General features: G+C 33.9%; 1 protein-coding gene across 1 annotated transcript in view; it reads right to left on the reverse strand.

The window, feature by feature from the left end:
- Window positions 1-338: 338 nt before the first annotated feature.
- The window catches only part of LOC110107154 (probable tetraacyldisaccharide 4'-kinase, mitochondrial), a gene marked incomplete at its 5' end in the record, with an annotated part of 30,796 nt that continues 16,661 nt past the window's right edge, over window positions 339-14,473 (reverse strand). Inside the window, 3 exon segments of the mRNA XM_028697921.1 lie at window positions 339-806; window positions 898-978; window positions 7,468-7,527. Coding sequence (XP_028553754.1) covers window positions 660-806; window positions 898-978; window positions 7,468-7,527 — 288 coding nt within the window.

Here is a 14,473-nt window from a genome sequence, read left to right on the forward strand (position 1 = left end):
ACCAAAATCAAACAAGTATAAACACTTGCAATGTCAATAAGGTTATTCTGTGCGAGCACCGAACGGAGAGAATCATACGAATTTGTTGAGTATTTACTATCATTTTGCTTTGCTTTTGCAAAAAGACAATAAAAGAGCAACAAAATATTTAATATTTACTAAATAATTAAATATTTATTATGCTTTTACAAAAAGCAACAAAAATATAATAAAAATGCATTCATGCAAATTCAGTGGGTTCTCTCCATCTGGTGTCCACAGAATAATTTCTCATCAATAAGAGAGCATCAATAACTGAGTGTTTCTCTAAGCTCATAAGTTGAGCCGAGTCATCTGTGGAAATTAATTGTTTTAGGACTTCGCTTATTATTTACATAATACAAACGTTCATTGCTCACAAAATTATAATAAAAATCCAAGAACAAATTATAAACATGTTATAATTTTAGTTGATTTTCCAATCAAAAAAAAAAAAAAAGTAGGGCCACGTGTGTTTCTCGTTTGCTCTCTTAGGTTTTCGTTTGGGATTACTTTCTTACTGTTTGTTTTAAATAGCTTATTAGTACAAAAAATTTTATACTAAAAAACTGCTTTAAAAATCAATAAAAAAGCTGAATCTTAAATTCGGCAAAACACGAAACGAGCATCTCATACCATACTCAGGTTGAAAGCAGAAGCTTCTTCAGATTCATTCTGAAATCCTCTTCTGTTCGATCCTCAAAAGGCATGATTTGTAGTGAAGAACAAAGGACCATGATTTGGAAATCATCAACCTCTCTCAGAATATTAGGGTCACGATCATAATCCTATAAAATAAAAAACAAAAAAGCACATCTATCAGAATTTCAGTAATGAGAGATTGTATCAATAAAAGCCAATTAGCGTAATGACTGATACCTTCTCTGTGATGAGTACAATAACTTCGACGCCAAATCTAATCTGTAGACGCCTGAGGATTTTTCTGATGAGATTGATATCCTATCAACAAAGATAGGAATAGAGGTCTTTAATACAGGATTTTAAGATAAAATGGACAATTTAGATAGTTCGCTGCGATCAGTGTATGCAAGCCACTAAAAATAGTACTAAATCAACAACTATGCACTTCCTATGTTCGCTAAGTTCTAAGCAAGTTAAGTCAACTCACAGGTATCTCTTATCTTTAGCTGAAGTTTATTTTTTATTCAAGTTTTCATGCACAAAATACATGGAGATGGTTCTACAAGAGGGACTCTGGTTCATTAATAGTAGATCTTACATTTCCCAAAAAAAGGTCAGCAGAGTTTTTGTGATGACCCAGAATCTTAATTGGAAGAATTATTCATTTATAAATTACAGGAAAAAATATCCATAAAACAAATCATGATATTTAAAAAATATCGATAAAATCGGTTTGCAAAACGGACACCTGACGGTCCCGAAATCCTCACTTGTACCGATAAGTACCAATTCCTTAAGGATTTTCGCCGGTGTCCAAAAATTACGAAAAAATTCGTGCAAGTAAAATACTATAATAAAAATACTATGGCGAACACGGATTGCGATTTGGAGTTATAATGACTTTAGAAAAAAATTGACAAAGTCAAAATACATATTATTACAGTTTTCCCCGTCAAAATTTTTTAAAAATCCCGATATAGATAAAGCTCCAAAACCTTCCCCTTTACAGCGGAATGAAAAAGAGATCTCTAAGATAGCAAGATCGTAAGCAAAAATGGCAACCCAGTTACTGTTGACTCTCAGACAGCTAAAAAGTTCAAGCTAATTTATGCCTGTGTAGGCGTTCAAATATCCACATCCTCTCCCCTTCCAAACCATACACCAATTAACATCAATAAAAAAGACATTATTCAACCTATTCTCTATGAATGACAGCCCACTGTTTGTTCCTCCTATGACAGATTTGCTCACGACCGTACAAACCGCCCCAAAGCTATAAGTCCTACAAACCCTAAAATACCCTATATTCCCCTTAACAGGTCGCAACCGTCTGCCTCCTAGAAACCAAATTGTCTCTTTCAACCATCTCAAACCTCTTTCTACTCGAGAACTATCAGATGTTCCACCAAGAAAACAACCAACGCAACTTTTACGCTAGAAGGTGGTCAAGTGAAATATAAGCACATTAAAAGTCACCCCTCTAGTCACACACTCGCAACTCATACATAGCTGGAATAATTACTCTTCTTTAATCAGCTTCATCATTCCTTTCATCTATGCACATAATGGTGCTAGTAAAAGGAAAGCACTTTGGAACACTATCATCAACCATGCTTCTTCCATTACTAAGCCTTGGATCATCATGGGAGGCTTTAATTAAAAATTAGTGGAACGCCACCACATCCCTCAAAAATGATTAATTTAAACTACAGCATAGATAAGGCTAGCTGGTTTGAACTCCCAAACATTGGCCTTACTTTCAATTGGTTTTAACCACCAAAAAAATCATATCAGATGTCTTTTGAATAGATGTTTCAACAACAAGCAATGGACTAGGCATCTTCCCGGCTCACATCACAAAATTGTTGTTCCTCTCTCTTCAAACCACTTCCCTATTATTTTTAGAATTGGAAACTTTGCCAACATCTCTCATCGCTTTCTCTACAAAAATTATAGGAGCTACTGTGCAAATTTTTCATATGTGATTAAGAAAGCTTGGAATATTTCAGTCCATAGGAATCCACTTTTTCAAATGTGCAACAAGCTTTAGAATCTTAAATAGGCTCTTAAGAACAAAAGCAGAATGAAAATTTGCAAATCCCTAGAAAACAACACCATCCTTCAAGGTTCCCATCAAACTCAACAGCATCTGATATTTGAGAATAAATGGATCATTCAAAAAACAAAATGTACCAACCAAAATCCGTTAGAAAGAATGAGATAATGGGCTAATTTATTGATATCGGCACAACAAATCAAGATACAAGTTAATCTACTATTTGAGAGGTAGAACGACTCTCCACAAATCCTATTCGCCAACAGGAACAACTCCAAAGTAAACTCCTGCAAAACATAAAATCCCCTAACGAAAATAAAACAACCTAATTAATCCAAAATAAACCTTCCTAATTCCCTCCAAAATCTGAATTCAAATCAGTCATCTTTCCCTAAATAAACCTTCATAATTCCCTCCCAAATCTGAATTCAAATCAACCTTTTTTTCCTTACATAAACTTTCCTAATCCGCTCCCAATTTCGGTTTTATATGATAAGTACTTAAAGGTAGAATTAATACCATTTAAACCCCCCTCTCTCCTTACCCGCCTCTCACACTAGCGAGGCCCCCAAGGCTCTTCAGCCTGCCAGCTAGACTGGCACCTCCCTTGCTAGGGCCAGGTTGATTAGTTGAGCCAACTCAGTTGGTCCACCAGTTTGTTAGCCACTCAAGAATCCATTGCTAAAGCCACTATCTCTCACATATATAATCTACTGAACAATAAGGATAGGGTCAACAATTCATTGCAGCATACAATTGCTAGTAACATCCTTGACCCTAAAACTTCCAGTTGGCTTCTGATTTCCCTTACTCCGATATTAAAGATAAGGTATGGAGTATTAATGAAAATAAATGTGCAGGTTCGGGTGCCTTTAGCTCCCAATTTTTTGCTGTTACTTGGGATATCATTAGGCTTGATCTCATTAAAGTTGTTACAAACTTCATTTATACTAATCATATGCCTCACAAGCTTAAATACTTCGCATTACTCTTACCCCTAAATATTTACGCACATATATACTAAATGATAATAGACCCATATCTCTTTGAAACACCGTCTATGAAATCATTGCTAAATTGATGACCTCGCAGCTATATGAAATCATTGCTAAATTGATGACCTCGCAGCTAAAATTGGCTCTTCCTCATATAATTCACAATTTCCAATCAGCATTCATTCAAGGAAGAGACATATCAAACAATACTGCCTTAACAAATGAGCTCCTCAAAGAGTTTAACCATATCAATCCTCCCAAGTACTTTTATGTCAAAGTAGACCTTCAAAAAGCTTTTGATAGTATTAGTCACAGACTCACAATACAATTATCCAACGAGTTGCACAAAAACGCCCTTACTCTCAAGTTTGAGAAGTGGATTTCAGCTTGCATGGAAGGTGTTTTGTTTTTCTGTTATCATCAACAGTGGGATGAATGGTTATTTCACCACTTCCTCTAGTCTCAAATAAGGATGCCCCTTGTCCCCTCTCCTTCATTTTTCCATTGTAATGGGAATCCTATCTAACCTTTTGGAGTGTATTCTCATTGACAACTACAAAGGTATCTCGCATAATAATATACATATTTCTCATCATATATATGCATACGATTTAATCATATTTGATGAGGCCAACCCCCAGAATATTAAATGCCTTCATAACACTCAATTATTTTGCCACTATCTCAAGCTTCAGCGTCAATCTAAATAAATATTCTTATGTTTCTCCAAATCAGTCAACCCCACTACTTCACATATTCTGACAGAGATGCTCAATATATAGAGCAATCCCTTGCCTTCAAAATATCTAGGCATCAATATCTCTATCTCCAGCTCCAAATTTAAAATGAATCAATGCTTCCACATCATCAATAGAATCTGCTCTTGGTTATGAGGACGGAAGAATCACTTTCTTCATTTGTTACCTGCTTATAGTTCATAAAATCTACTATCCGAATTACATCTCATATAGGATCAGAGCAGCTGTAATCCCCAAAGGAGTTCTAAATAAAATCACCTCTCATGGGTCCAAACTTTTACATCACAATGTTAACGAGAGCAAGCTCAACACTATCTCCGGGCACCCCACTTTCATCCTTAAAGAAAAGGAAGGTCCTGAACTCCTGTCCCTTTAAGTGTTGAATACGACATCCATATTCAAAATGATATAGAGGATCTACAATTACAGCTCTTACTTGATACCTCAACTTTTATAGATCTTTCTAATATAACCTTGCTAGTAGAGTTTACCCCATTTAGAGATTTCTCGTCAATTGACGATGGATTTCATTCAAGATCACAACGAATAATAAGAGTTGGGTCAGCCAGTTCTAAAATTTTGGGCTTGAATAACTGTAACTTCTTCAATAGGAGATTATTCGCTAAAGTTAAAGACATCATTTGCAAAAATAATGTTAACTCCCTACTACGGATGAGAGAAGACTCTCTCCTTGTTTGAAACAAATCAACTCAATCAAAAATCAATACTCAAGGGGAGAGCATGTGGTGGCAACGTAAGAAATCTTTTGTCATAAGAGAGCTTGCTACTTACTCTTTAATCAAATAACACATGCTCACTGGCACAAGTCTATTTAGTTCAAAGAATGTTCTATCAGATTTGCTACTTTTGCATGGAAGAAGGTCATTATCAAAGGCTTGAAAAACCAAAGATCTATTGATGGCGAGAGGGATGAAGATCAATAGTGAATGTGCCTTTTGCAAAATCTTTAATGAATAATCATCTCTTTTTTTATTGCTCATACATTATATTATACATGGTCGTCTATCATTAGAAGATTTTTTACATATGTGCAATCTAGCCCAAATTCTTGATCATGCTGAGACCATTAACAATAACATCACCAAAATACTCTTACTCCTAGCTACACAAATTACTGTTTCTATATTTGGAATGAGAGGAACTATATCATTTTCGGAAGAGCTGCAACACTTTTTAACTTGCTCGTGGAAAAAACAAAATTTACCATTCTCCTTAAATGTAGAAAATGTATCTTTTAAGCTAACATCCCGAACATGATTTGTTCGCCATACAATATTTCATATGGCATATATAAGACCCCTCTTCTTAAAGATTAAGAGATGCACGCTTGCTCTTGGAATGATATGGTCCGCATATTGGTTCGTGGTTCTCCCTGTTGGCCCTTTTTTCCAGTCCATAGAATTTGCTGGAACCAACAGATGTGTCTATTTGTGTTCGAAATATTGACATTTTACCATACTAAACTGGATATTGTCAGTTGTTTAATTAGTTTATGGACCATGACCGAAACTCTCGTGGAACATTGGAGCAATGTTTCTAAGCTTGGGCCAATTTTTGTGTTTGTTTTAAGGTGGTCGGATAATATGAGAAATTTTGGAAAAGGTGAACCAAACTGTTAAATATTAGGGTGGTTTTCGGATGGGCAAGGATGAAAAGCACTCTGTTGATGACCAACCCAGCAATGATTTGGCTTCTTTGATGCCGAAGACAACAGGATACTACTTAATTGCTGACCCATTTCAGCACGTCTTCTTATTACTGTTGTCGGATGGATCTTATGCCTTATTGTGATTTCTTCTTTATAAGCCCCGTTTTTTTTCTTTTGGGTATGCCATACTTGTTTTGTTTAAGTTTTTACCTCAATTTTTGTAATGCAATTCGCCTCAAAGACAACATCACTGACCTCTTAGTGTAATATCTACCTCTTATGAAATGGCTCTACGTGACCCTCAAATTTTCCCAAAAAAAAGGAGATATGAACATTGAAATTTAAATATACAAAAAAATAAACAAATGGGGTCCACTTTCCTTAAGTGGCCCATCAGAAGTAGGAGCGTGTGTGTTTGGATCAACTAAGCATAAAAAAAAACCCAAATTAATTTTGTATATATGTTTTATTAGGAAGTGAAGCTTTACGAATATTTAACATATATGCATATCAATTGTTGCATAAAGAGAAATGAGAAATAAACAAATAAATACCTCAATGGGTTGTAGCAAACAGAAACATTTTGATCTCCATGAAATTACCAGTGAAATCCTTTTTTATGCTTCCAAAACTTGTGAAAATTTTGAGTTATTAAAGTTATTACATTGTCATATCAATATTATAACATAAATCAAATTTATAATACAATTTTTTTGTATTTATTATCTTAATATATCCTCCTTGTTGATAATATTCTCCCATGAAAATCTAATGAAGGCATATGTCGAATATTGTTTTATTGATAATATCCTCTCCTGAAACTTCACAATTTTTTTGTATTTATTACAATGTCATATCAATATTCTCCCATGATAATATTCTCCCATGAAAGTCTATAATGCAAAAAAGGCATATGTCGATCCCAATGAAAAACATTCCGCAGAATCAATTCCTCTATCTACCAGAACAAGCGCTGATTAGCTAAAATCTAATGAAACAAATCCTACGCAAATATCCAGAAATTATGTCATTCTTTTGTGTTGCGCCAATCTTTCAGACTGTGTACTATTTGTAATGAGAAAAAGGTCAAAATAGTCCATTGACATTTTATGAATGACCGAAATGATCCGCAGCTATATTAAAGTCAGACTATTTTGATTTCTTTTTAAGAATTTGATGGACCAAATGGTCCTTTAACATAATTAGTGACCATTTTGATCTCTCATAAATAGAAGGGACCATTTTGATCTTTTTCCTTATTTGTAATAAAACAAATTAAACAAAGAATCTATAAACAATAAGTAACCTCAAACAAGACAAGTTACTCACATTTAGTTCAATAGAATGGTGATCACTGAAGTCTAATCTATCAACATGCAACGGCCCAAGCTGCAGTAAATCAAAACTGTCAATGAAATTTTAAAGCAAACTGTTGAGCTTCTGCCAGCAGGCAAACAAAATGATAATTATAAAATGCACTAAAAGCTCACTACATATAGCAGCTAGAAGGATGAGTCTCAATACATAATCAAGGTTGAATAAAGCGGACTTCTAAATATTGGCATATATTAAACCAAAAAAGATCAAAAAAAACCATGCGGAAAAATATCACAAGGCTCACCAAATATAACAGCTCCTACGATGCTTTTGAAAACTGCAGTGAGGCCAAAATTGGAGATTGGTGCATAATTTCACTCATTGTAAAAGAAGGATAGGAATAGAAGTGATTACATAGAAAATGTGGTGGAAGTGCTACCTATCATTAAAAAAAAGAAAGAAATTGGGGCCATTTCGCATATTCAAAAAAGAATAGAAGCTGAACAAATAAGGTAAATAAATGGAATTAATATGGAATCCTAAACAAGAAAAATAGATAGACTGAATATGAGATGGCTAAATTTGTACAAAAGAACTCACGTAATATTTCATATGAATGAATATATAGAAGTTTCAAAATGCTAACCCTATGAGCCCAAACAATTGCCGAACCGAATTTTGATGAACACCAACACACATTGGAAAGGTCTAATGAATTATTTAAGCTTACTGAAGGTATCTAGAAATATGTTTCATGAGGTAAAATATCATAGGACTGATGAATGCAAATCAATTAAGCTATAGAACAAGGCTATATTCTTTTCTCTTCTTATTTGAAAAGACTCTGATCTTGCTTGCAACCTCTCAAGCTCAAGCAAAAGTAAAATTCACTCTTAACAAGCATAAAAATACTTCATATATTTTTGAAACACTATTTACTATAATAATTAGCACCATGATATACATATTTCAAATTTAATTTTACTCTTGAATTTTTAAAAATTATCAAAATTCATCTTTGGCCTTTACAAGCCACCACAAATTTAATGAGTCACCTTATGTATTTGTGGACTTACGTAAAGTGCCCAAGAGTGTGGGTTTTATGAGAAACAAGTTAATGAGCTATTTTTAATGCTCAGTAGGTTTCCACTACCTGAATGGCTCGCCACAAGCTAATTTGCGAATCAATTGTTCTTCGACACTTTTTCGAAATTGGGCATGTAAATTGAGTTCATTTGTGTGTGTGCACTCAATCATTCGTTGAAGCTTCTAAAAGAGATTTGATGATGCTTATCATTCATGCAATCTACAATAATTTTACCAACTTCACTTTCTTATGGGTTATTTAATCGGACACAATAGCGAAAAAGGATTTATGTAGCCGACCCCACATAGTGGGACAAAGGCTTGATGTTGTTGTTGTTGACTTTCTTATGGGTTATGTGAAAAGCAAACTCATCTGCAAATCCATGTGGACAAAATTAAAAATAATATATATTAATCACTAATTCGTTTTAGTGTTTCTTTAAACAAATCTACATAGCTAACATTAACTACCTCGAAAGATAGACTGATGCCACACTTTTGACTTGAGAAGAGAAACAATTTATTTTCATAATCAAACTCAATATATGGAATGTAGAATTCATCCCGAAGGATAAAATACATATTCACCTATTGTTTTAATTATGAAATTAATCAAAGAATAAGATTTAGTCTGCGTCCAAAGATTCTTACCCTACTTTAGCCCTACTTTAGTAAATTAAAGTAAGTTTTATTTTGTCCTCTATAGGGAGTCTAGAACCCGCTGAAGAATCTTTGGACACAGACTAAATTTTATTCATCGATTAATTTCATAATTAAAATGATAGGATAATATGAATTTTATCCTTCGGGATGAATTCCACATTCCCTGCACTGAGTTTGATTATGAAAATAAATTGTTTATCTTCTCAAGTCGATAGAGTGGCATCAATCTATTCTTGAAGGTAGTTAATGTTAGCTATGCTAATTTATTTAAAGAAACACTAAAATGAATAAGTGGCCAATATAGATTACTTTCCACATATTTTTCTGGCGACATTGCTAGAGATAGACTCTTCTCTTCATCTTTAGCAAAAATTAGACATTTTTTTAATACATATAGAGATCTAATTAAAAATTTGAGTTTGGAAGACATTTATCCTAAATTGTTTAAATTCCAATCCAAAATCAAACTACATTTTCTAAGATTCAGATCTAAGTTCTAATTTCAATAAATCCCCAAGTCTAATTTCTTTTAGATTGGGTCCAAAATCAGTCCTTTAAATCAAAATCCAAAATTATATTCTTTTCAAATAAATATAAATTTCATTACTTCCATCACCTCCCCAGTCTTAATTCTTTTAGACTGGTTTTTTATTTAAATCTTTTCAAATAAAAATCCAAAATTTATTTTCAATAACATAGCCCATAAATTTTACATATGCAAAATTTTAAAATTAAAGAAAAAATTAATTTGAGAAAGGTTTGAAATTTAAAATACAAGGCAAATTTTAAAGAAAAATTTTTTTAGAGAATTGTTGGTTTATTTTTCTTAGTGGAAATTATACCTCTACTCTCTTTAAACTATAAAGTAGTAGTTGACTCTAAATACATCAAAAAAAAATTATGATCAACATTGCTAATGAAAATATTATATTCACTCCCTCCCACCACTGGTGTGGGTTGATTACATGTTTTAAACTAAACTCCATTTCAAAATAAAATTAGATTAAGAAATTAAAATCATTTATACCACCTTGCAATTTTATATCTCATTGGCATCATTAGCATGTTTGTGAATTTATATTACAATTCTCTTAATCAAGTTATTCAATTTTATCGTAGTATCGGGTTTGCTTGTAGATTTTTCTTTCTTGTATAGAGAGTGAATTTTCTTCTCTTATGCTTGAAAGATAATCTTACAACTGAGAATATTTTCTCTTAAATATTTTAGAAATGAAGCCAATTATAAAAATAAAGATGTGCAAAGTACGCCAAAAATAAAAGATGCACAAAACGTGCAAAAAATCAAAAGATATGCAAAGTGTGCCAACGAAAACTAAAAGATGCGCAAAGTGCATAAAAAACAAAAAAAATGTACAAAGCGTGCCAAATCAAAAGAAAAAGAAATGCACAAAATGTGCTAAAAATGAATAAATTAGTGGCTTCGCTTTCTTTCAAATCATTAAATCTCAAAAAAAATATCCTCCTTGATGCTTTAATACTTGATTAAGAAAACTGTGAATCCCTTTGTGTTGTCCTTTCTCATTCAATTATGATGGTTAATTGATGGTTTAACCATTTAAATTTTCTCATGTGGGTGTCGCCTCCTATTTGAGTATCCAATCTAAATTTGTTCATTTGAGAGCCACCTCCCAATTGAGTATTCACCTAAATTTGCACATTTAAGTTTTCTTGCTCATATAAATTTCTAAAATCCGCTTGTTTGGGAATCGACCTTCCATTCATGTTTTTCATTTCTTGTTTTGGAATCGATCTCCCATTCAGGATTAAATCTCCTTGTTTGGGAATTGAATTCTCATTCAAGATTAAATCTACTTGTTTAGGAATCGATCTCCCATTGAAGCTTCCATTCCTTGCTTGGGAATCAATCTCATATTCAATCTTTCATTTCCTTATTTGTTAATCGACCTCACATTCAAGTTTCCATCTCTCATGCTCACTGTTTTGATGTGATCATATGAGTATTGAATCATCCTTGAGTCTTTTAAGGTTAAGTGTGTCCCCACACTTAAGCATCCTTTTGTTAAAGATTAAATTCAATAGTGTTGGAGAATGTTTTTTAGGCACCATCCTAAACACATTTAAATCCCTACATCCATTACATTTGGCCTTGCTAGTTGTTATAATACCCAAAATTCTCTTAAAGGTACGCAGTTCGAATAGAGCCAATATTGCGGGTATTGAAGAAACGGAACTTGAGAGGGATTCTAAGACTGTTGAAGTGCTGAAGGAATTCAGCGGCTGTTACTGGAACCTCAGTTTCTTCTTCCCTTAATTTCCTTCTTCTCCCTTCTCTTCTTCCTCCACTGAAAATATACCATTCCTTTACAGCAAATCCCACTCTAAATTCCCCACTGTTTCATATGCTGGAACCGAAACCCACAGCCTCTCATTCACACGTTAAAACCACACTCACACCCAATTCCTACTACAGTTCATCACACGGCTCCAGTTCTTCACATCCGATCTTTGCTACAGTTGCTAACCCGCCTCTGCTGCACTCGCCAACTACCCACACTTCTCAAATCTTCCCATCTGTTTTCTTGCGCGAATCCAAATCAAAAGAAGGGGAAATAAGAGAGGACCCACCGAATAACTGCACTCTCAACTTCACAACTATTTAAAGCAACAATTCGGAATTAAAGCATAATCTAATTTAATTTACTCTATTAGTTAATATAAATACTAAGATGTACTTATCAGTTTATTTAATAGTAATTTTACTGTTAATATAAAATCACAATTCAAATAAAAAAAATCTTTACCTAAGCTTTTGGATATTACAATTCAGGACCCAAGGATGCCATCCCTATGGAATGTAAAAAGCGATGGACTCATCAAAAGATGTAAAGCACGATTATCTGTAAAAGGATTCACCCAAACTTATGGGACCACTATGCTGAAATTTTGGTTCCAGAGTCGAAACTTAATATCATTCAAGTCCTTTCAATGGCAATATGGCATTCAATTTAACTAATCACTTCACCGATTAGATGTTAAAGGACATACTTTTGGATGGTGATTTAAATGGGGAAGTATATACGGATCCTCCTCAATGACTCTAGGAAGATAAACTCATATAACAAATAGAAGAAATATATTTATGGGCGCAAACAATCATCTCAAACTTGGTTTGGAAGGTTCACAAAAGTTTTGAGTCATCGGGGGTTCAGACAGCATCACTCTAACCACACCTTACTATACAAGAATGATAAGTCTAACATATTAGTTATGTATGTTGATTATATCATCATTATAGGATATTATAATTTGGAGATAGATGCTTGAAAAAAAAAAGCTAACAGAAGAATTTAAAATCAAAGACCTTGGGTATCTTAAGAATGTGAAATCTCTAGGAGTGACTATCTAAGATAAGTACAAACACAAGGATGATAAGTTTGTAATTATCTAAGAATGGAAATCTCTAGAAACGGAGATCTCTAGGAACAAATATGGCCTCACCATCTCTCAAAGTATGTTCTTAATCTTTTAAAAGAAATGGGCTTAACTAGAAGCAAATTGCTTAACACTCCAACTCATCCTAATATTAAATTGAGGGGTATTAGCACCAATTCTTCAGTCAATAAAGGAAGATATCAAAGGTTGGTAGGGAAACATCTATTTGGCTCACACTACTAGATCTGGCATAGCCTCTGTTAAAAAGTCAGTTCGTGCATGCTCCTTACAAAGAATAGATGACTGCTAATCTGCTACCATTGAAATTCTCAAATATCTAAAATAAAGCCCCAAAAGGGTAAAGAAAGGAGAATGCAAAATTATGGAAGTTTTTATTAATGATGATTATGTTGGGCTTATGGTAGACTAAAGATCCACTTATGGATATTGCACACGTGTAGGAAAATCCTGTAACCTAGAGAAGCAAAAAAATAAAATGTGGTGACAAGTATTACAAAAGCAGAACTAAGATCATTGGTCAACGTGATCAATGAATTAATTTGGCTTAAACTACTCCTAGAATAAATTCAAGTAACAATCAACGCTCTTATGATATTACATGATGACAATAAAGTTGCCATCCGTATAACTCATAATCTTATCCATCATGAATGAACCATATGTGGAGATAGATTGAAACTTCATTAAAGAGAATCCAAAACAGAGATATATTGTATAATATATTTTCTCCTTCAATTAGACTACTAGCATTGTGACCGAAGAATTGCCTAGACCCCTATTTGAAAAATTGATCAACAAGTTTGATTTATTGGATATGCACAAATCAGCTTGAGGGGGAGTGTTAAGGATGCTGAATAAGAAAGAAACATTTCCTAATTTCTATATCCTATGGAAGGAATTTATGAGATTTAATTGATGGTTGACTTCCTTTGGGCGAAAAGTAGGGATAGTGCAGCTGGCAAATAGCAAAGGTCGTTATAATGGTTGAGCCATCCTTAACATTCAAATTTATAACTTGGCGCCGGAATTCACAGATTTGTGATTCCGAGGCTCTTGGAAGAGCTGATTTTTTTTAATATAATTTCTACTGTGGTAATTTCCCCTCCTTTCTCACTTAGGCGTTATTAATTTCTTTTTGTTTTTTATCCATGTAAAACTCTATTAATAGTGTCGTGTTATGACCAAATTAACTGATGTGAAACTACTAGGAGTTACTTGAGAAATTAAATGAATAATTGATCAAAACTTGCTATTATAAAATTATTGATTGCAATAAAGGAAGATTGCAGAATTCAAACTATTCAACTTGCTTAGGCAAAGAAGCGCTCTTGAGATTAACTAGACAATTCAATCAAAATCCAAATATGAAAGTAAATGCTTCATGCACATAACAAAATCCACCACTTAATAACGAGAGGTTCACCTTGAGTACCTTCTCACTCAATCACTCTTAGGCTTTAGCGGAGAAAGACGAACAACACGAGGAAGGAGATTACCACTAGGAAGATGGCGCCGAAGACCTTCGTTGATGGTGAGATAACCGGCGGTGGAGGAAGAGTGGCTCGTCCAATGAGAAGCCAAGGCGCTCTGGGTTGTTGAATCTCAATCGTCTCGGCAAGGCAGCAAATGATGCAGTTGACGTAGCTTTCCACCGAGTCATCGTACTCCCAATCCGGCTCGTAGAAAGGAGAACGGAGAATGTCGATTTCTCCTTGCGCGTTGCAGGCAAAACAGTGGTCGACCTCAGGATCGGCCATACATGCTTGTCTTGAATAGTGAGAGTAGACAAGTAGGGAATGTAATATCAAAATCTGCTCCAGGATCGTCCAGGACG

The sequence above is a fragment of the Dendrobium catenatum genome, unplaced genomic scaffold, assembly GCF_001605985.2.
Source record: "Dendrobium catenatum unplaced genomic scaffold, ASM160598v2 fragScaff_scaffold_1022, whole genome shotgun sequence".
NCBI classification, from domain to species: domain Eukaryota; kingdom Viridiplantae; phylum Streptophyta; class Magnoliopsida; order Asparagales; family Orchidaceae; genus Dendrobium; species Dendrobium catenatum.